Below are 23,975 nucleotides of genomic sequence, written 5' to 3'. Positions count from 1 at the left end.
CCCGAGCAGGTCCTCGCTTGGCCATCATATATAACAATTGCGCGGCAGCCACCAACGAAAACATATGACGGAACGTGCTTCTTACGTTCTATGCGCACTTGGCGTACTCCGTTAAGGACAGGGTACGTTTCGAATTTGTTCCATTTCTCCTCTGTGTGGCGCAGAACAGTGCCGTATGGTCGCAGCGCATCAACGACAAGTTTGGCAGGAACTTCGAACGGTAGTTCAAAGATGCGCACTGTGCGCACCCCCAGACCAACATGGTCAACTCCTACCAGGCTCACATTACCGTCTGCGTGAGATAAGAGAAAGTCGGTTGCACACCGTTGGAGTAGTCTGTCGCAGGCCACTTCGTCAATCAGTTTGAGATACACTGTGCTGTATACAATAGACAAATGAATGCCTATCAGTTCTTGCGGTTCTATGTGCATGTTGTCTCGAAGAAACCGTTCAATTTGATGGGCCTTCGGTCTCTTGTACGATGCGCTGAACGTTAGTTTAATTGTAGCTTGTCGATGTGAGAACGCCATGTCGGGTCGGTACAGGTACTATAAGACAATACAACGACGCGACCGCGCGCTAGCGGGTAAACGACACCTGCGGAGCGCTGCCCAGCGCGCCGAGTCCGTCGGCACGGTATCACGGCTGAAAGCTGACTGCCCATCTAGGCTACCCAAGCACGACTCACGCCCCGTCCTCACAGCATTACTTCCGCCAGTACCTCGTCTCCTACTTTCCAAACTTGTCCCGAGTTCGAGTCTCGGTCCGGCACACAGTTTTGATCAGCCAGGAAGTTCCATATGAGCGCACACTCCGCTGCAGAGTGAAAATCACATTCTGTGTCCCATTTGTTTGGACAATGAGTGCGAAGTAGCTTTTAAAAAACTTAAAGATGCATTGCTGAGTGATCGACGCTTAGTTCACTCTGATCCGGGCAAACCAGTTGTATTGCAAGTTGACGCTTCCTCTTACGGAATCGGAGCAGTGCTTTCGCACAGGATTGGTGCTAAAGACAGATCTATTGCTTTCGTATCAAACGTTTTGTCTAAGGCTCAGTGAAATTATTCACAAATTGAGAAAGAGGCTTTGGATATTGCGTATGATGTCACCAAATTCGCGCACTGTTTTTATGGCCACCTTTGCAGTTCTTGTTTCATCCGACAAAAATGATTCAAATGGCTCTGAGCACTATGGGACTTAACAGCTGAGGGCATCAGCCCCATAGTACTTAGAACTACGGTCGCGCGGTTCCAGATGTAGCGCCTAGAACCACTCGGCCACTGCGCACGGCAAGAAGGGCCAGGATGAGACATCAGGAATAACTTCCATGGTACTAGAGGGAGCTGCGGAAGGTAAAAAGAAGAAGAAGAAACAAAAAAAGGGTTCAAATGGCTCTGAGCACTATGGGACTTAACTCCTGAGGTCATCAGTCCCCTAGAACTTACAACTACTTAAACCTAACTAACCTAAGGACATCACACAACACCCAGTCATCACGAGGAGAAGCCATATATTGGAATACAGCTAATAAATAACTGAGAACATTTGGTTCAAGTGCTGCTCTAAGATGAAGAGGTTGGCTCAGTATATAAAATGGTGGCGGGCATCATCAAACCGTTCAGAAGGCTGATGTCTCAAAAACATGTCAGTAAAAATCTTGTTACGTGTCTATTTTCTGTATATCTTGTATTTTCATGCAGTCGTCAGTCAAACCAGGGATGTACTGACAGATAACCTTGTATGTACAGTCTAAGGGAATCACTATTTTAGATTACTATCAAGTGATTTGTGACCGGTCATCCAAATGATCTACACTCCTGGAAATGGAAAAAAGAACACATTGACACCGGTGTGTCAGACCCACCATACTTCCTCCGGACACTGCGAGAGGGCTGTACAAGCAATGATCACACGCACGGAACAGCGGACACACCAGGAACCGCGGTGTTGGCCGTCGAATGGCGCTAGCTGCGCAGCATTTGTGCACCGCCGCCGTCAGTGTCAGCCAGTTTGCCGTGGCATACGGAGCTCCATCGCAGTCTTTAACACTGGTAGCATGCCGCGACAGCGTGGACGTGAACCGTATGTGCAGTTGACGGACTTTGAGCGAGGGCGTATAGTGGGCATGCGGGAGGCCGGGTGGACGTACCGCCGAATTGCTCAACACGTGGGGCGTGAGGTCTCCACAGTACATCGATGTTGTCGCCAGTGGTCGGCGGAAGGTGCACGTGCTCGTCGACCTGGGACCGGACCGCAGCGACGCACGGATGCACGCCAAGACCGTAGGATCCTACGCAGTGCCGTAGGGGACCGCACCGCCACTTCCCAGCAAATTAGGGACACTGTTGCTCCTGGGGTATCGGCGAGGACCATTCGCAACCGTCTCCATGAAGCTGGGCTACGGTCACGCACACCGTTAGGCCGTCTTCCGCTCACGCCCCAACATCGTGCAGCCCGCCTCCAGTGGTGTCGCGACAGGCGTGAATGGAGGGACGAATGGAGACGTGTCGTCTTCAGCGATGAGAGTCGCTTCTGCCTTGGTGCCAATGATGGTCGTATGCGTGTTTGGCGCCGTGCAGGTGAGCGCCACAATCAGGACTGCATACGACCGAGGCACACAGGGCCAACACCCGGCATCATGGTGTGGGGAGCGATCTCCTACACTGGCCGTACACCACTGGTGATCGTCGAGGGGACACTGAATAGTGCACGGTACATCCAAACCGTCATCGAACCCATCGTTCTACCATTCCTAGACCGGCAAGGGAACTTGCTGTTCCAACAGGACAATGCACGTCCGCATGTATCCCGTGCCACCCAACGTGCTCTAGAAGGTGTAAGTCAACTACCCTGGCCAGCAAGATGTCCGGATCTGTCCCCCATTGAGCATGTTTGGGACTGGATGAAGCGTCGTCTCACGCGGTCTGCACGTCCAGCACGAACGCTGGTCCAACTGAGGCGCCAGGTGGAAATGGCATGGCAAGCCGTTCCACAGGACTACATCCAGCATCTCTACGATCGTCTCCATGGGAGAATAGCAGCCTGCATTGCTGCGAAAGGTGGATATACACTGTACTAGTGCCGACATTGTGCATGCTCTGTTGCCTGTGTCTATGTGCCTGTGGTTCTGTCAGTGTGATCATGTGATGTATCTGACCCCAGTATTGTGTCAATAAAGTTTCCCTTTCCTGGGATAATTAATTCACGGTGTTCTTATTTCAATTTCCAGGAGTGTATATTAATATTGGTTCAAATGGCTCTGAGCGCTATGGGACTTAACTCCTGAGGTCATCAGTCCCCTAGAGCTTAAAACTACTTAAACCTAACTAACCTGAGGACATCACACACATCCATGCCCGAGGCAGGATTTGAACCTGCGACCGTAGCGGTCACACGATTCCAGACTGTAGTGCTTAGAACCGCTCGGCCACTCTGGCCGGCTATATTAATATTGTGACATATATTGTTTACTGGGTAAAAACCAATTATTGTTGATTGCTTTGTTGCTATGCTTCATTCCATTTCAAGATGTATTTGTAGGTATGTCATAAATTGTGTTTGTTGTAAACTTAATAAAATACCGACGAAAATTTGTTTAAAGAACAGAACAACAGCGTTATTTTAACGACTCGACGAAGTGTTACAATTAAATAATAACAATTATTCCGCAGATAAGTGATATTAAAGTTTTGACGAGAAAAGAAAAGACTTCATAAGTGTTCATTTCTTTTATTGTTTAACAATATAAATAAGTTAAGATTACTCGAACAATTATGTTTCAATACACACTATACATTAATAGATAAATAAATGCGCAGACTGTTGATTCTCAGGAGAGACCACACGGGTCCCCCTTCGTGACGCTGGCCTGTTTCACTTTGTACTGTTCTGTTTCGCCGCGGCGGGTGACCCACCGCTTCTGCGGACCGCCTCTGCAGTCGCTTCACCCGTAGCCACCATGATGTCTCCACTGTCGAACAGTGACGATTATGAACGTGGGTTGGGAGAGGAGCACCTCCTTACCATGTAACGTTGTCTGTCAGTCGTACCGCATAGAGTTCAGCGTCTTTCTGTTTGGTCAGTTCGTCATCCTTCGTACAGAGAATCTGTCCATGTGTCTATTGGATGCCCACAAGTCTTTGTCCGTTTCGAGATATTTTTTTAACTGCTGTGAAAGTTACTTTTGTCGACAGCTTTTTGCGTCACTACATTTGTTTGAAGGTCCTGGATATGACTAAAAGTCAACGATTTTCGACATAAATTGTTGTGAGGTCATTTAGTGTTTTTCTTAGTTTCTTACTTTACGAAGTAAACAAGGGAGTGCTGATGATCTACGAAGTTGTCTCTCGTCAAAATTTCGTATTAATGTCGAAAAGATTAATTTTTTCTTCCTGTCTTCAAGAGAGTGCGGTGTGGGCGGTAAGCAGGGAGTGTGAGGATGAGAATGAGGAGTGTGTGGTGGCAAATTTGATGTCAACATTAATTCGTGATATTTAAGATACGTACGCAGGTTTTGACTGTCACTTGTACTCGTCCAGGCAAGTAGGTAATGTCCTTGTCAGAGGTCACCTATGACGAGGGCAGTCTGTATGTCGCAGAGTGCAGCTCGATGGAAGGAAAGTGGGTGATGCGAATGAATTGCTTTCTCTGTAAAAGGAGACGGGATGTAGGGGATGTAGGCAGGCACCGATAAACCGGGAGCTCGCCTACGGATAGTGAGTGGAGTGTGACGTACGCGTCTAACGGCCACCACTGGTCAGGTGAAGCTCTGGAGGCCGCGGGCGTAGGAGCGGCCTACTCCGCCTTGGCGTAGGCGCTGTACGCCATCTGGTGGGCGTCGGCGGCGGCCGCGCCGTCGTCGGGCAGCGACCGGCCGTAGTGGCCGTGCTCGTCGCCGTAGGAGGAGACGTGCGAGTGCGAGTAGTGCGGGTGCGCCACCACCTCGTAGGTCTGCGTGCCCTGGCGCGAGGCGAGCAGCTTCTGCAGCGCGATCAGGCCGGCCAGCACGAGCGCCAGCTTGCCCACGATCAGCGCCTTGAGCGCCAGCAGCGCCAGCGCGCCCAGGGCCAGCGGGATGATGGCCGCCGCCTTCAGCTTCATCAGCAGCAGCAGCGGCAGCAGCATCTTCAGCTTCTTCTTCTTACCGCGAGCTGCAACAGCCGAGGCGAATATCAGTCTCGCTTACCCAGCCGGCACAATGTACAGGAACAATACTGTAATTCCTATACTGCATTGGCATACGCGACCATTTTCCTCTCCCCTCCAAAGACTCCATCATCATTTGTGACACTGACTACACTACTGGCCATTAAAATTGCTACACCAAGAAGAAATGCAGATGATAAACGGGTATTCATAGGACAAATATATTATACTAGAACAGAAATGTGATTACATTGGGTGCATAGACCCTGAGAAATCAGAACCCAGAACAACCACCTCTGGCCGTAATAACGGCCTTGATACGCCTGCGCATTGAGTCAAACAGTGCTTGGATGGCGTGTACAGGAACAGCTGCCCATGCAGCTTCAACACGATACCACAGTTCATCATGAGTAGTGACTGGCGTATTGTGACGAGCCAGTTGCTCGGCCACCATTGAGCAGACGGTTTCAATTGCTGAGAGATCTGAAGAATGTGCTGGCCAGGACAGCAGTCGAACATTTTCTGTATCCTGAAAGGCCCGTACAGGACCTGCAACAGGCGGTCGTGCATTATCCTGCTGGAATGTAGGGTTTCGCAGGGATCGAATGAAGGGTAGAGCCACGGGTCCTAACACATCTGAAATGTAACGTCCACTGTTCAAAGTGCCGTCATTGCGAACAAGAGCTGACCGAAACGTGTAACCAGTGGCACCCCATACTATCACGCCGGGTGATATGCCAGTATGGCGATGACGAGTATACGCTTCCAATGTGCGTTCACCGCGATGTCGCCAAACACGGATGCGACCATCATGATGCTGTAAACAGAACCAGGATTCATCCGAAAAAATGACGTTTTGCCATTCGTGCACTCAGGTTCGTCATTGAGTACACCATCGCAAGTGCTCCTGTCTGTGATGCAGCGTCAAGGGTAACCGCAGCCATTGTCTCCGAGCTGATAGTCCATGCTGCTGCAAAAATCGTCGAACTGTTCGTGCAGATGGTTGTTGTCTGCAAACGTCCCCATCTGTTGACTCAGGGATCGAGACGTGGCTGCACGATCCGTTACAGCCATGCGGATAAGATGCCATTCATCTCGACTGCTAGTGATACGAGGCCGTTGGGATCCAGCACAGCGTTCCGTATCACCCTCCTGAACCCACCGATTCCATATTCTGCTAACAGTCATTGGATCTCGACCAACGCGAGCAGCAATGTGGCGATACGATAAACGGCAATCGCGATAGGCTACAATCCAACCGTTGTCAAAGTCGGAAACGTGATGGTACGCATTTCTCCTCCTTACACGAGGCATCACAACAACGTTTCACCAGGTAACGCCGGTCAACTGCTGTTTGTGTATTTGAAATCGGTTGGAAACTTTCTTCATGTCAGCACGTTGTAGGTGTCTCCACCGGCGTCAACCTTTTGTGAATGATCTGAAAAGCTAACCATTTGCATGTCACAGCATCTTCTTCCTGTCGGTTAAATTTAGCGTCTGTAGCACGTCATATTCGTGGTGTAGCAATTTTAATGGCCAGTAGTGTAGATTGTATTGTGAAAAAAAATGGTCTGTGTAAAAATTGGGACTTTATACGGGTGTTGATAACCACGCAGTTGAGCGCCCCACAAACCAAACATCATCATCAACTTCCAAAGACTCCACTCATTTTCGTGACATTGCTCCCATTTTATCACCTGACTCTAAAATAAATATTCTTTAATACACACTAAGATGACAAGTCATGGGTTAATGATATGCACATAATCAGATGCCGGTAGTACCGTGTACAAGGGTTACCAAAGGGAAGTGCATTCGCCGAACAGCCCGTTGCACACTGGCGATTCTTTTGAAAGGGTTTTCGACGTGATTGCGACCGTAAGACGGGAATTAACAGACTCTTAACCGGAATGCTAGTTGGAGCTAGACGCACTGGACACTCCATTTCGAAGATCGCCACCGAATTAAATACATCGAGATCCACAGATTGTGCCGAGAACATCAAATTTCAGACATTACCTCTCAGCGCGGACAACGAAGTGGCCGACGGCCTACGCAACAGAGACCAGCGGTGTTCGCGCAGTTTTGAGTGCTAACTGACACGTAAAACCGCGTGAAATTACCGCAGAAAACAGTTTTCCATTCAAGGAAAGTATCCGTTAGGATAGTATGGCGAAATTTGGCGTTAATGGGCTATGCAGCAGTCTAACGACGCGACTGCCTTTGCTAACAGAACGACATCGCCTGCAGAGCCACTCCTCGGCTCGTGATCATATCGGTTGGGCCCATAGATGGCTGGAAAACGATGGCCTGTTCATATGAGCCTCAATTTCAGTTGGTAAGAGCTGATAGTAGGTTCGAGTATGGCGCAGATACCACGAAGCCATGGATACATGGACCACTCTGCAAGCTATTGCTGGCCCAAAACGGTGTGGGCTGTGTTTGCATGGAATTAACTGTGTCCTCTGCATCAACTGAACCGATCATTGACTGGAAATTGTTAGGTTCACCTACCTGGAGACCATTTGCAGTCATTCGTGGAACTCATGTTCCCAAACAAAGATGTCATGTTACTAGTCGTGAGAACACTTGCAAAGGATAAAGATGTCGTGGAGCATAGCAGGTCAGGTGAAGCAGCCACACGAGGCGGTAGTTGCGTTGTTCAGCGTTAGTTACGGTTTAAACAATGCTGGCCGTAAACGTGGCGGTACGATGTTGGACAGGCAATTCTGTCTAGTCCACAGTTGTTCTCGACTGGTTTGGAAAATTTTCTCGACAATTCGAGCGAATGATTTGGCCCCCCAGATCGCCCAACATGAATTCCAACGAACATCAGTGGGACATAATCGAGACACCAGTTCGTGCACAAAATCCTGCATCGGTAGCACATCCACAATTACGGACAGACGCAGAGGCGCGTGTTTCTGCAGGGGATTTCCAACGACTTGCTGAGAGCGTGCCACCTCGTGTTGCTTCACCACGCCGGAAGAAAGGAGCTCCGACGCGATATTAGAATGTATCTCATGGCTTTTATCACCTCTGCTTAAAGGGTTCCTGAAAGTCTTTGCGACAAATGTCTAGGGGTGGTAGATCACCTCGTGGGGAACAACTTTTGTTACATAGGAAATGTCCGCTGACACTTCCTGGTGACGTTGGGCGTCACTTAAGACTGGCTATGCCCCTGAGAAATGGCAGGACGAACGCACTTGGCGGTGTTCGCATGCAATGCGTGTTGGGAATTACCCAGTTATCTGCTCGCATGAGAAGCAGTAGGCCGGGCCAATTGATGCTCCTGATTTGCTGAATAAAATATTTTTCTCCTCTAAGTGACTCTCATTGTAATGCTTTTCTTGTTAAAAACCGCTATCAGTTTTCTGGTTAGCGGATCCTGTCAGTTCGGTGAAATCTCGTCGTCCTAGAGCCGGAAGAAATTCAAGGATGCCTGGCGTCGCTGGGAAGCATCAGCAAACAATTTTTTAAGTGAACGAACTTAAGCCCTTCACTGTTTTACAAGATGTGTTGAACTAGGTTCATCAGTCACGTGGCTGTCGTACTGTACTTTACTGCGTAGTTTATTGGATTATTTGATGATGAGTTTAGGCTCCAAGCTACCCATCAACTAATATGGAAAATTAATATCGCTACTTCAACTGTACTCTGCAGTTTCTTTTTTAAGTTGGTAAACCATACAGTTACAGACGTCATGCCTCCCTGAAAGCGGGACATTAGAAAACATTTTGTGTCTAACGAAAGTTGTCCTCCACGACGTGGTCTACCACCTGTGGAAGTTTGTCGCAAGGACTTTGAAACACGTTGCGTAAAAGTTTTGTTCTCTCTTTGCAGTATACATTCGAACTGTCTGTCTTTTGAACAACCGATACTAGCTCAACTAAATAAATGTAAACCACATTTACTAAGTTGACGTATTCCAGAGATTTCAGCTGCGGCAACGACAAACAGTTCGAATGCATACCGTAAGAACAGAAAACAAATTTTATGTATTGCACTGAAATTATTTTTCAATCACATCATAAAGACCCTGTAAATGGCTCAAAAATGAACAGACTTGTTCTGAACTAGTTACAGTTGAGGAATGTGAAAGCAACTGTGACAGGAAACTAAATAAATTATGAGGATAGTGTTGGAGCCAGACGAATTTTCGCTCTGCAGTGGAGCGTGTGCTGATACGAATCTTCCTGGGTGGATCGGAGCCCTAACCTTGCTCCTTTTCGTTTCACTATTTTGTGCTCGCCAACTGAGCTATCCGAGCACAACTCAAGATCAGCCTTCACAGCTTCATTTCTGCCAGTACCTCATCTCCTACCTTCCAAACATTATAGTTCTCCTGCAAGTTTTGTGGGACTAGCACTCCTGGGAGAAATAATATTGTGGAGAATAGGTTAGCCACAGCCAAGGGGTTTGTTTCCAAAACGAAGTTTCATGTTGTAGGGAAAGTGCACACACTTGAAACTTCCTGGTAGATCAGTGTGCTGGAGAACAACTCGTACCTAAGACCAGGTTCCGCACACAGTTTTAATCTGCCAGTACGTCTGGATAACATATGAGATTCTGTGAATCTATTCACTGACGTTGAAATGTTTCAATTCAACAATACTGCCAGAAAATACAGGAAAACATACAGAGGATCGAGGAATGGTACAGGGATTGACATTTGACATTGAACGTAAATATATATAGGCGAAGACATCCATTACTGTTCGAGTAGACTATCGGCGACAAACCAATAGAGACGCTAAACTATCGTAAAATACCTAGGAGTAATCATCCGGAGCGACATAGAGTGGATTCATTACACAAAATCAGTAGTAGGAGAACCAGATGCCAAACTCAAATTTACTGCAACGATCTCAAGGAAATGCAGCGCGTCCACGATGGAAGTGGCCTACAGAATATTTGGTCGAGGAATTCCTGCGTAGTGCCCATCAGTATGAGATACTTATCAAGCAAAATAAGCACAGGAGATACAGAAGATGCAGCCAAGAGTGACAAGTTCGTTATAGAGATTGATAATCAACAAACTCCAGCAGCATTTGTTACAAGCGAGACATACCTCGCAGAGAGGTTTACCGTTGAAGTTTCAAGAGCGTACAATCCAAGAAGAGTCGGGATATTATAATTTCCATATACATCTTACGAAATGACCACGATGAAACAACCAGAGAAATTTGAGATTACCAGCAATAATTTTTCTTAAGAACCATCGTGAATCGATGAGGGATGCAGAAGGAAGAGTGCTCAAAGAACTTTCGGAGTATAGATACAGATGTAGTTATTACACTAATGACTTAACACCGATGATTTAAAAGAAACGTTTTCATCAGCTTTGCCATCATCGCCATATGGTGCTTAGCGTTGCCGGATACTAAGCCGGAAGTCCCTAGCTCTTCTCCCACGTACCATTCCAGGTTTTGCAGTCATAAAAAGGTCTTGGTCGGGATCCACAGCCTCGTGTTTCCAAATGAGAAGCCGCTTCACAAAATAAGGGGCGAGGTGGACACTCAATCATCTAAGTAGCGTAGAATACAAAAGGACTGCACCACGCAGGTACCCGCGCAACATTAAATATATTCAAAGCACGAAAAACTAGGCACTTGGAGGCACAAACACATGCAGGGGTGGAAATAGAAATGCAGACTTTTGTCGTGTAATATCCAATTTGTGGCAACGTCACTGCCACTTTCAAGCCACAATAAACGAGGACCGTCGAGTTGAGCTGCTTCCATGTCGTTTATGGGTAAGTCATACGGTCAGAGATAGGGATCAAAGCAGGGATTCGCTGCTGATATTATCAATCAAAAGCACTTTACGACCTCACATTTGTTACTGCTCATATCTTACGACATACGAACTAGTAAACAAATGTTTGGTAGTGGCATTAAAATTCTGAACGAACGGGTGTTAATGATAAGATTCACTCCTGATGTTTCTGTCAATTATTTGTTGCACTTACTCCAACCTCTGCTTTTCCCTACAGTTTTTACACTCTAGAGCGGCCTTTAGTACCATGGAAGTTATCTCTGATCTATTTACGTATATTTTATCATCCTGCTCGTTCTTCGTATATTTGTTTTTAAAATATTCCTTACCCCGCTTATTCCGCGGAAAATCTCCTCTCACTTCTTATTTTATGTCCACCTAATTTTCCAAGTCTTTGTGTAGCAACACATCTCAAACCTTCTGAGTTTCTTATTACCGGATTTAACACAACCGATAATTTAGTTCCATATAATGCTGTGTTCCAAACGAACACTCTCAGCAACTTATTCCCAAAATTAAGACATATTTCGATACTAGTAGACGTCTGTTATCGGGGAATGTCCTCTTGGCTCCTTCTAGTGTGCTACTAATATCTTTCCTTGCTTTGTCCATCATGCATAATTTTACTGCCAAGGTATTTTATGCCTTTACTTCGTTTACTTCAATGCCCAATTCAGAAACTAAGTTAATGAGCTAATGTCATTTCTGCTGCTCTTCATCACTTTCGTTTTACTTTGGTTTACTCCCAAACCCTACTCTGTTCTCATTAGACTATTCCCTACATTTATAGGTCCATTAACTCCCCTCACTTGCATCAAATCTTATTGTTGATAGCTTCTCACTCTAGACCTTAATCCAGAATTTTATCAGTAATTTGTATTTAGGCTGTTCTAATTTACTAGCCATTACATCTCCTAGTCGATGTATTCTTGCTGCACGCTGGTTCACTCACAATCTTGGGATAGTAAGCAAAATGGGATAGTAATCAAAAGAGTAACCAAAAGAATTCAAACCCGAACGCTACGACGATACTTCCCCTGGTATGACCGCGGTGAATATGACACTGCATCATTGTTTTTGATTAGGTGGCTTATGTCACTAAGGACTCAATATTCAATATTGGCTTTCAAATAAGTCTGTTGAACCATCTCTCGATTTACATAGGAGTAATGCAGTTAATATAACTCAGCTCAGCCATCACCCCATCCGAATATGGAGTGAGCGTCAGAGGGCAATGCGTAATAAGTAGCAAATGTACATGTGTGTAAGAAGTTCATTGAGACTAGTGCATTAGAGGAATAAATGGAAGGACTACCAATCCTACAAAAGGACCAGTAAGAACTTTAAGGGTCATACGTTCGCATCAAACCTCTTGCTATTATGAACTTACTTTTCAATTCAGATTGAAATAAATGGTTTAAAAGCCATTCTATTTTAAATATTGCCATGAAGTTACTATAATGGATCATTTATAACTTTCCGAACTTCATTGGATAATACTCAACTTCACAGTCTTCTTACATCTCATGTAACGTATGGATGTAAATGCCGTGTGACGAATAATTGAGCCATTAGTCTCTAGTCAGTGAAGATAAATACGTGGTAATAGAAGAATGGAAAAACTGGTAGAAGCCGACCTCGGGGGAGGTCAGTTTGGATTCCGAAGAAATGTAGGAACACGCGAGGCAATACTCAACCTACGAATTCTCATAGAAGATGGGTTAAGGAAAGACAAACCTACGTTTGTAGCATTTGTCTAGAGAAAGATTTTTGTAATGTTGACTGGAATACTCCTTTCAAATTGTGAACATGGGAAGGGTAAAATATAGGGATCGAAGGTTATTTACAATTTGTAGAGACACGAGAAGGCAGTAATAAGAGTCCAGAGACACGAAAAGGAAGCAGTGGTTGGGAAGGGAGTGAGATGGGGTTCTAGCCTATCCCAGGTGTTATTCAATCTGTATACTGAGCAAGCAGTAAAGGAAACAAAAGACAAATTGGGAATAGGAATCAAAATCCATTGGAAAGAAATTAAAACTTTGAGGTTTGCCTATGACATCGTAATTCTATCAGAGACAGCAAAGGACTTGGAACAGCACTTGAACGCAATAGACGGTGTCTTGAAAGGAGGATATAAGATGAACATAAAAAAGCAAAACATGGATAATGGAATGTAGTCTAACTAAATCCGGTAATGCCGAGGAATTACATTGGGAAATGAGACACATAAAGCTGTAAATGAGTTCTGCAATTTGGGAAGCAAAATAACTGATGATGGTCGAAGTAGGGAGGATATACAATGTAGACTGGCAACGGCAAGAAAAGCGTTTCTGAAGAACAGAAATTTGTTAACATCGAGTACAGATGTAAGGAAGTCCTTTCTGAAAGTATCTGGATGGAAGTGAAACATGGATGATAAACAGTTTAGATAGGAAGGGAATGGAAGCTTTCGAAATGTGGTGCTACAGAACAATGCCGAAGATTAGACGGGTATACCACTTAAATGAGGAGGTACTGAATAAAATTGAGGTGATTTGGTGAAACCTGACTAGAAGAAGGATTTGGTTGGTAGGACACATTCTAAGGCATCAGGGAATCAGCAATTTAGTACTGGAGGGAAGTGTGCGGGGAAAAAATCGTAGAGGGAGACCAAGAGATGAATACCTTAAGCAGATTCAGAAAGATTTACATTGTATTAGTTACTCGGAGATGAAGAGACTTGCGCTGAATAGAGTATCATGAAGAGTTGCTTCAAACCACTCTCCGGACTGAAGACCACAATAACAACAAGCAGCATTTATGTGATTAACAAACTGAAACTTGCTCCATTAGTTTTTACAATTGCTGGTGGAAATATAACACAGACAACACACACATCATTAGAAACCGGAAGTCACGCAGTTCGTTATGAAACCCCAAAAGAACAATTCTCCTGTTTCTAAAGTAAGGTAACGTACGAGGGCTATTCGTTAATTAAGGTCTGATCTGTCACGAAATGGAAAGCACAGTTAGAATAAATAATGTTTTATTTGTTTTTAGTTAGCTACATCTTCCATCTGCTTCTGTGCATAGCCGCCGCTCCGACTTAGACATATGCCGTAGCAATGTACAAACTTTTCAAAACCCTCGTCATAGAAGGCACCCATCTGTGTTTTCCAACAATTATCTACGCTGGTTTTCAGCTCGATGTCTGTGCTAAAATGTTGTCTTTATACCCAGCAGTTCACGTGATCAGAGAAGAAACTCACGGGGAGCCCATTATGGGCTATATTATGAATGATCATCGGAAACGCTACAGGAGCGTCTCCATTGCCCCTGCAGTATGCGTCAGGGAATTTTAATGAAAAAAAAAATTGTGACAGTTGTGTTATGTGGGCTGCATGAAACCAGGCGAAGTCTCTCAAGAGTCACTCGTACTTGGCGGGAGACGCTATTTTTAGGCTCACTGTGCTCACTGTGGTCTCAAAACTGAAAAGGGTGACGTCACGGGATCGACATGCATAATACAGACACAGTCCAACACATCTGTGCAAAACTTCATCAGATTTGCCCTGTGGTTTCCATAACGCGAACGATCGGACTTTATAACACAAACAGTCCTCTATTTTTCAACTCTATTTATTCACATTTTCCTGGTCAGTCTTACTTCGATCATATTGTGCTGTATGAATATGAAATGATTCTTGCCTACCATTCTCTGTGATGACACTGTGTTCTCATTCACCCAAACATCAACATTCCACATGGATCTGAGAAAACAGAGAGCCTCACCCGTAGAAAGATGTGGACCATGGAATTTTCTAATTAACGTATATATCGACACATATTATAAAAGTGTACATATGCATGTACAAGGTGAGTTCAATAAGTACTGTAATACATTTTCTCCGGGCAATTCCAGTTGAAAAAATTAGGAATTTGCTGTCAAACATTGTGGATGGCGCCGCTATACATAGTCGTCAAAATGGCATCTGTAAAGGAGGTGCGTCCCTGCGTTTATTTTGACGGAAAACCAGAACATCGCAGATATCCATAAGTGCTTGCAGAATCTCTACGGAGACCTGCAAGCGAACAAAAGGATTGTGAGTCGTCGGGTGACTCTGTCACGATCGCAACAAGGTCGCGCAAACCTGTCCTATCTTCCATGTGCCGGCCAGACTCACACAGCTGCGATATGTTCAATGATAGAACGTGCGGACATTCTCATTCGAAGCGACTCTTCTCCTTATTCTCCTGTTCCTCCTTCTCCACGACCACACAAGGCCTCACAGAAATCTGCGCGACAGAGTGAAGCTCGCAAAACTTTGGTGGACTGTTATTCCCCATCCACCCTCTAGCCTGGATCTCGCACCTTTCGACTTCCATCTGTTTCGCCCAATGAAGGGTGCACTCCACGGGGAGCAGTACGTAGATGATGAGGAGGCTGTCGATGGAGCAAGGCGTCGGGTCCCAGTGAGGTGGCCTAAGGCCATCGCATTGAACGCTAGTAAAGTTGAAAAACAGCGTTTCCTAGCCAAAAGAGTTGAGAATAATATGTTGTATTTGAATACTGAATGAAAATAACTAGCTTTCTGAAAAAAGTGACGCATTACTTATTGAACCCCTCGTATGTTTGAATGTACATACGTTCAACATTTCCTCTTAAACCAGTGAACTGATTCTAACCAACTTTGGTATACATACCCCCTTCTATCAGTTATCGGGGTAAGAACCACCTACTGATCGTAATTTAGGGGATATGACGTCATAAAAAATGAGATATATGGAAAGCTACCGCATTGTGAATGACATTTAAATTTATTACTTCATTGCTACTAACTCTATTCGCAACGCAACGCAACACATTTTGAGACATTATCCAAGTATAGCGCTGTATGTACCTACAGAATTATATCATTGCGTGGAACATGGATCAGGAGATACGACGTGATAAACATTGAGCATCACGCATGACGTTTAAATTGGTTATTCCTTTGCTACTAACTATATTCACGACAGACTTCGCATACAGTATCCACATATGCCGCTGGATTTACCTACAAATGTAAATGTCTGTACGACACCCAAATCAAGAGATATGACATCATAAACACCGAGTTACGTAAAAAAATTACGAATCATGAATGAAGCTTTAATACATCCATTCTTTGCAAAAGAACGTAAGGAAATACCTGAGACCTGGCAGTGGTTCTGCCAGATTTCAACTACGAAGCGCAAACGGCTGTAGAAAAAAAATGGAGCTATGAAGTCGCTTTACCATAGATAAGTTTACAAAGTAGCGTTGTAGAAACACGAAGCTGCGCCCAGCGTACAGGAACTGTCGGGTATCATATCACACCGTGTCTACTGCAGAAGTACAGGTAAATTTTAGTTTCCAATAGAAAACTGGTAAAATGGGTACTCAGGTAATGCTGGTTTTGTCAACTGGTGCCTCTGTATGGACTGACAATGGCAAGGAATTTGTGTTGAGACAAGAAGAGAAGCTTTTGAAGTGTGGCGCTACAGAAGAAAGCTGAAGAGTAGATGGGAAGATCATATAACTAATGAGGAAGTTCTGAATAGAAGAGGTGAGATAAAAAAATTCTGGCACAACTTGACTAAAAGAAGGGATCGGTTGATAGGATACATTGAGACACCGACGTATCTCTGATTAAGTATTGGAGGGAGGTGTGTGTGTGTGTGTGTGTGTGTGTGTGTGTGTTTGTTTGTGCATGTGAGTGCGACGGGGAGTAAAATCACCGAGAGATCAAGAGATGAATACAGTAACATTCAGAAGGATGCAGCTTGCAGTAGTTACTATCGGATAAGAGGATTACACGGGATAGAGTAACTTGGAGAGCTGAATCAAACCAGTCTTCGGACTGAAGACCACTATAATGTGTGTGTGTGTGTGTGTTATGTCGTAAATGACAGGTAACGTTTGTTGCCGGAAGTATATAGGGACCTAGGTCAATGAAACTAGGCCAGGGTCAAGCTTGCCGTCAGAGCGGATCGTGTGAAATAAACAAACACTTGTCCATAGTTACAAGCCATCTTGACACACTAAAGTGAGCTGTGATTTCGTCATGTCCAGGCTAGCGAACTTCAATAAAACTCGTCAGCACCTGCCCGGCAAGATGAGGGCGGGAGGCGTATCCGGAGCTGGCGGCAGTGGAGGTGCGGCGCCCGCATACCAGTAGCCGTAGCGGTCAGGCGGCATCTCTGCCCAGATCACGTTTCCAGGCTGGACGTCTCCGCTTCCGGAAGAGCCGCCGCCGCCGCCGCAAGTGGGTCAGTCCGCTGCCCTTGAACCGGAGCACCGTCCCGATCACTGACTTCTCGGAAACCTGTCTTAGCCCCGCTTCGTCTCGGCTGAACCATCCGAGGCCGTCAGTTCTCCCACATCAGAACATGATACTCTACGTTTCCAGGTCAGACGGAAACCTCGTGAACTTTCCCGTAATTGATCACTACCTTATGGGAGATCATGTTCTCTACTTATACAAAAAACTATTCTTTTTTAAAATCCAAACGAGTGTGTACATAGTTTTCTACGTATTCCTTGCAATCTAAGTTAACAGTGGATACACATTGTCCGTATCTACAGACAAGAATGTGAACACTATCATCAGCGAGTATATTTATTCAAGTTTTACTTTCTAGAATCTGAATTGTGTAGGACCTTTTACCGTTTTATACAGAACCTAACAGTCTAAACAAAAGATACTGTTGGCCTTTCTTTACATTATTATATGGAATCTAACATTCTGTGGAAAAAATTCAAGAAATATACCCACTAATGATTGCACAAAGATCCCGAAACACTATTAGATATTAAATAACAGGTGGACTCGAATTCATACAATTTAGTGAGCAGACACGGCTGCTGTTGGAGATTCAAAACAGGTCGATGACTTTTAGCCATAACTGGGAGATTGATATCAATAGTGTCCCACGTATTACAAAATTCTAGATTGTAATTGTATTTTATTATTAATGTGATAATATCCCGTCTTTTTTTCTGAGCCAAAGCTTTCAAATTCTACTTTTTCTTCCGCATATGTCTTACATCTTACATCGATTTATTTCAAGGATTCCTTGAACTGGGTCAGGGGCTAATTCTAGTCCGTCTTTTTTCCAGTTCATAGACTAAGCCTTAGTTTGTAGACCAAAAGAGCAAAAGACTTTCTAAGTTTTTTACTTAATTTCAAAGTGGAATAGTCACCTTCTGACAGCAGAATAATGGCGACGGCTATGTGGTAGTATCCACGTGATACGTCGGTTTTAAGTATCACAATGTGGGGAGTATCTTAATTCCCACCCTGTTCTTTTGCATCAGTGACCATATAACTGGCAGTTCTCTGAATGAGATGGTTCACAATCTTTTTAACAGCAAATCAACTTCTTCGTAGATGTTTCCCGTTCGATGCTAAGAAAAAAATATTTTAGAATAATTTTGAATATATTTGTTTCCGACATATTTCTAGCAATCTAAGCCAACAGTGGATACACATTGTCCGTATCTACAGAAAAGTATGTGAACACTATTAACATCTTCGGATTTTAAGTGTCGTTTATTTCTGTAGCATATTCTTAATGTTTATTTTCTAGTCCTTTTACTTCTCGCTTTACCACTATCCCACTGTGTGTACATCTACCTATAATCTCGCCCGTTCTTCCCTACTACTTTCATTTCTATCAGATTTTATCACTACATTGTTATCTTCTTAACTAGTAGTGTTCTGCTATGTTTATTTTCCACTAATCGTGAAACTAATCAATGAAAAGCGCCCAAAGCTTCAGAAATAGAAGACTGCTGTCGGAGTTTATTCTAGCTTTTTGATCCCACACTATCATCATGTATGGCACTACATCACTATCCTTGTTATTTACCACAAGCTCCAATTCCCTGTCCTTCATCAATTTCGCTGACTTACTTTATTTGTCTTTCTCATTTCCTTTCTCTCTTTCCTCTCCATTAATGAAATTTCAATCGTTTGTTTTCTTTTATGCAATGCGGATTTGCTTCTTTATGGGTAAATCCAGCTGTCAGTTACCCTAACAACATAATTTATTTTCACTACGTTTTACCGTCTTACGAATTTTTTCTTTGCTGTTTTCACAATTTAACGCAATATAGGTTTTAATACTTATCGTTTCAGTATTCTTTTATTAGTAAATTAATGATTGAAGCGAGTAGTTTTTTGTATGGTAGAAAAGTCTCGTCATCTGTTCCTGTTGGTATTTTTATTGAGTATTACATAACTTAATCTCTGACTACACATGAAACAGCAGCTTACTGTTCTGGCTCTGTTGCGCTGGTTATGGTCGCAGTCCAGATCCTTTATACTGAAATATTACCCACACGATCAAGTGTCGGTCCGTTATTTGGTATTGGTGGGCGACAGAATACTTTCCCTTTCCAGTCGTAATATGCCATTATTCGAAACTTGAGGTCAGCTTGTTTCCTTTCTGAACCAAGTGATTCTTTTGCCTCGACGACCACGTACGCTATTTTACTTTGAACTATTAGCAATTGGAGCCTGTATCTCTTGGTTTGCCTCATATCAGAGCTATGACATTCAAGATTTATGATGACGTCGGTAATTTTTCTAATTTTCCTCCACATTTTGCTCCTATGTCTTGCAGTCAGTCCCTGATCGTAAATGTATATATGGATTTCAATTTTTTCTAACACAGTCTGGACTGGACATCAGTCTATTTTGCACGTTTTTGTCAACAGCTGTCTTCAGAAAAAAAAACAGATTCAAAATATCTCATATAACTAATACATATCTTCCATCCATTGATTTCTTTTTGGTTCCGATTTCGAAGTAGACTGAATCACGCAGAATGTTTAAGTGTTTTCAATGAACTGCGTTGCTGTTGTATGAGTCAGGCTTTATGACACGGCATAGTCTGGGCCGTGGCCGTTACTGGACAAGGAGAGAGGCAGCACGGCGCTTCTTTGGCACCAGCGCCATTCAGCGGTAGTCAAAGGCTCTGGAGTGAAACATCAGCTGTTTTTCAGAGGCTGCTTCGACGTCAGAAGCTCAACAGTGCCGGCTGAGTGCAAGTGCTAGCTGGATGAAAGTGCAGCTAATCCACTTGCGTAAGGCGACTGTTCCCTCTCGACACGATGTTTATACACGGCTCGTCACGCCGAGCAGTGCCGTACTTCGCAAAACGGATGACTCTGCATAAATACGTTCAAGAACGAGACGCGCATTTTCTATCTGGAAGTTCGCTAATCTGAAGGGAAACTGTCGTCTAGGACACAAGCCTACTCCTACAAACATCGCAGAACGAAAACTCTGAACAAGTCATTTGATTGTTCAGTACCTATTCTGGATTCAATAGTAAGAGGACTACAAAAATATACCGTTTCAGAATTTGAATTTCCGCTTGGAATTTTTCTACTATACACGCGAGAAGGGAAGTAATGAAGTATTTACTCTTTACATGCGTACTAACGTATAAATGTTTAATAAGGGAGAACAACACATCAATTTTTGTAATGTTTGAAGAAATTGGTTGTTGAAACCTTTATTTCACAGTATCGTTTCGCCAGGTGTTCCTAGAGAAATAATTAAGTTACACAGTTACGACACTTTAATATTCTGTAATTATCTGAATTGATTCTCAAATGCTGCGTTTGGCAGTTACCGGTTGCGCGCATGAGTACGGACAAAACGTTAACTGTTCTTTGACGATGCTGCATACAGATGCTCCTGTAGCGGTTTACTCTCCTGAGAACCGAGTATTCGGCTTGCAATTCCTTCAGTATTTTCATGCATTGATGGAAGATAATTTGCAAGACAACCGATGTAAAATGATTACTGAATAAAACGAATTGTAATAAGTTATATGCTGAGCAAGGGTGTACGTGCAGATAGCCGATCAACACGGCACTAAGAAAATGATATGGAAGTATTTCTAAAATGGCTGTTCGGTAAATGAAAGTCTTACATAGTATTCAGTGGAAGAAAGATATCCAGCACCTATCAAAATACCGGCCAGTTGTCTTCCTTGCCGATCGTGAGTGTCATATGATACAAACGTTATTAATGAGCTTCTGTAAGGAGAGAGTGTTTCTCGTATATGTGTAAAAAATTACAAAACAGATATTCACGTCATCTCGATGTAAGATTTCTACCGTTGTTGCGCTGAATATATCTGTTCAAGACTGTTGAAAAGCTGATAGATCTTACATACTTCTGTAATGCTCGCCGATTAATAATGAGAGTATGGAGAGAATTTAAACAGCGAACGTAGCACTGACCATGTCGATCAAATTGACCACAAGAACAATACTATTATTAAATTTCAATATAAAAATAAATAAAAATTCTAAAGCTCTTTTGTTCCCTTAGTTTACAAAAATGAGAACTTCTTGAAGGAATCACTCAAATAAACCGATGTAAGGAAATTGCGAATCATTTTCAGTATGGAGTAAGGAGACGTTAAGAAAGAGCATGTGGAGAACGGATACTACGAAGAAATGTAGTTGGAAGAAGAAAGCGGCGTCTAAATAACTACCTGCAGAAGAGTAAGTGAAGCTTGGAGGACAGGGGAAGAAACTGGATGGTGAAGGGTGTATCATTGACGTTATTACATATAGTTGCTATTAAAAGATGTAGAAGTTGGATCTGTGTAATAGTGTATCACTAGCGGGGTGAAACTAAGTGTAAGACCACAAAAATTTTCGAGTCAATTACATAGACAGAACACCATTAAATTGCAATCCCTAACTCAATGAAACTCTTCGTACGTAGTGATAAAGAGTTTGGAATAAGAGAACGGGATTTGGACCTATCAGCGGTAGTCAAATGAGAATAAGACAGATAAGAAACAGTAAGTAAATTGTTAGTTTTTCAAAAGTAATCACCTTAACTATGGACACTTTTCAGAAATTGAAGAGCACAATCAAGTTCAAACGCCCTAAAATGTTGACGGACGGCATCATTGTGTTTCATAATACTGTCCGCCGACATGTGCCACCATGTTTACGACTACGCTGTCGAAGTTTTGCTGGGAAGCCCTTACACGTCCTCCATACCGACCCCACCTGACTCCATGCGACTTTCATACTTGTGGAACCATGAAGAAAGGCATCCGTTGCCACCGAATTACTTCGGACGCAAGGGTATCCGCCTGGTTACAATCATTGTTCCGTAGGCATCCGCAAACATTTTCCTAATAAGTCATTAACCGTCTTGTCGCACAGTGGCATAAATATATTAAAATTTGTAGGATTACTTTTGAAACTATAAACAGTTTACTTACTTTTCTCCGTCTCGGTCTCATTTGACAGCCCCTTATAGCTGTAATACATAACTTGTAATATATAATCAAATGATCGTTACATAGAGATATGAGTTTACGATTCTGTGCCTAAAACAAAGAAACAGTATTGCAGTATTTGACAGTTCCATTCGTGGAGATAGCTCTAGCAATTATTTGTTTAACAGATTTGATACTCAGCTTTAAGACGCCTGTGATAATCAGATTGTTCTGATCAAAGTTGGTAGTAACCAACAACTTGAATGATTTTTTAGATACCAGTGCAATGAGTTACATACATGAATACATCGACTATGTGGATTTAATGATCACCATTGAATGACAAAATCGTCTATAAACAAGATAGGAATCCACTGGATATCGCTGGTGGGACCGTCGAATATTCATATGTAAAGAGGAACAGCGGTCATTCACAGAATCCGTGTTTTATTGCAGTTCTAGGTTTCGACTATTAGATAGACTTCATCTGTGCGTTACCAGAAGAGTCATACAGCAAAACCATGTCTGAGCTAAACGTCTGACAGTTGACACTATGACACTAGCAGAAACAAACGAAATCGTGATCTGCAATAAATTACGGATTCAGCGAGTGACTGCTGCCCTTCAATAAAGCTAAATACTCTATTTTTGAGCTGTTAGGAGGAGTAATCACTAGTGGTGTGCTCGTCGGACCTAGCGTTCAAGACAGGTTAAAACTGCGTTGTAGCCCACGCTTGAGTAGGTGGTAGAAATTGGTACGTGCGAAACTAGCGGAAGTTTGAAAATTTTCTTCGATATTGAGAAGAGGTGGTATGAATATATTTTCAGAACATCAGAACAGATTGAGAGATGGAACGCAGTTTTAACGTGTCACGAACGTTCAAAATGCAGCTTGTTACAGCATTAGTGAAACACATGCGGCTTATAAGTAATATAGTACAAGAGGGCCCTTGGCGTACCTTCGTCGAGTGTCCTGCGGACTTCGGAGATGGCGGAGTCGGGCACCTTGAGCTGCAGCGTGTGGCTCTGCAGGAAACGCGCCACCCTGTCGACGAGCATCGTCTCCACCTGGGCGTCCTTCTCGTCGGCGTCGCGCGGCAGCGTCGCGTCCAGCTCCTCCTGGGTGAGGGCCCTGCCGGTGGCGGCGCCGGAGACGGGCGAAGTCCGCACCAGCGCCACGCCCTCCACCAGCGGCACGTCGCCCGGCTGCCGCAGCGCGCGGTCCATCAGCGTGAGGGCGCGCATCTTGAGGCAGGCGGTCAGCGGCCGCTCGCCGCAGTCTTTGACCAGGCGGTAGGCGCCCTCGATTCCCTCCTCCAGCAGCGACGTCGCCGAGGCGGACGCGTCGGTGTCGGTGTCGGCTTCGCCGGGGCCGACCGGGTACGACGCGGGCTCCTCGTCCGCCGCGGGGAAGGCGCGGCTGCCGGTCACCGCCAGCAGGATCAGCAACCACCTGGCCAGCATGGCTGTCGCTCGCATTGTGGGCGCAGAAGGCGTGTGTGTGTCACGTCAGGCCCTCACCGGCTCTGTTCGCTCGACGCTGGGCCCCGTCCGCTGCTGCTCAGTGACGTCCCTAGCCGCTCGGCTGTGAATGACCTCCCAGGAAGGCGCGTCTCCGTCTTTTATTTGTAGCGGGACCGCGGCGCTGGCCGAGAGCTTTGGCTGCGGAGGAAACGCGGATACGTGAAAGACAACGTAAAATGTGTCAGCAAAGTAGAGGTGATATATATATATACACGTATATACGTGTCGTCTAGTAGAGAAAAAAGTGCCGCGGGCCGGGGCGAAAT

At 44.3% G+C, this 23,975-nt stretch overlaps 1 protein-coding gene across 1 annotated transcript; it reads right to left on the bottom strand.

Moving 5' to 3' along the window:
• Positions 1-4,794: 4,794 nt before the first annotated feature.
• LOC126176145 (uncharacterized) lies at positions 4,795-23,664 on the bottom strand. Its single transcript, XM_049923286.1, has 2 exons — positions 23,145-23,664; positions 4,795-5,150 (listed from the first exon to the last, which is right to left on the bottom strand). The coding sequence occupies exons 1-2, from the start codon at positions 23,662-23,664 to the stop codon at positions 4,795-4,797; spliced, it is 876 nt and encodes a 291-aa protein (XP_049779243.1).
• Between the last annotated feature and the right edge of the window lie 311 nt (positions 23,665-23,975).

The sequence above is a fragment of the Schistocerca cancellata genome, chromosome 3 (assembly GCF_023864275.1).
Source record: "Schistocerca cancellata isolate TAMUIC-IGC-003103 chromosome 3, iqSchCanc2.1, whole genome shotgun sequence".
Classification (NCBI taxonomy): Eukaryota; Metazoa; Arthropoda; class Insecta; order Orthoptera; family Acrididae; genus Schistocerca; species Schistocerca cancellata.
This window is presented reverse-complemented; position numbering and strand designations above follow the sequence as displayed.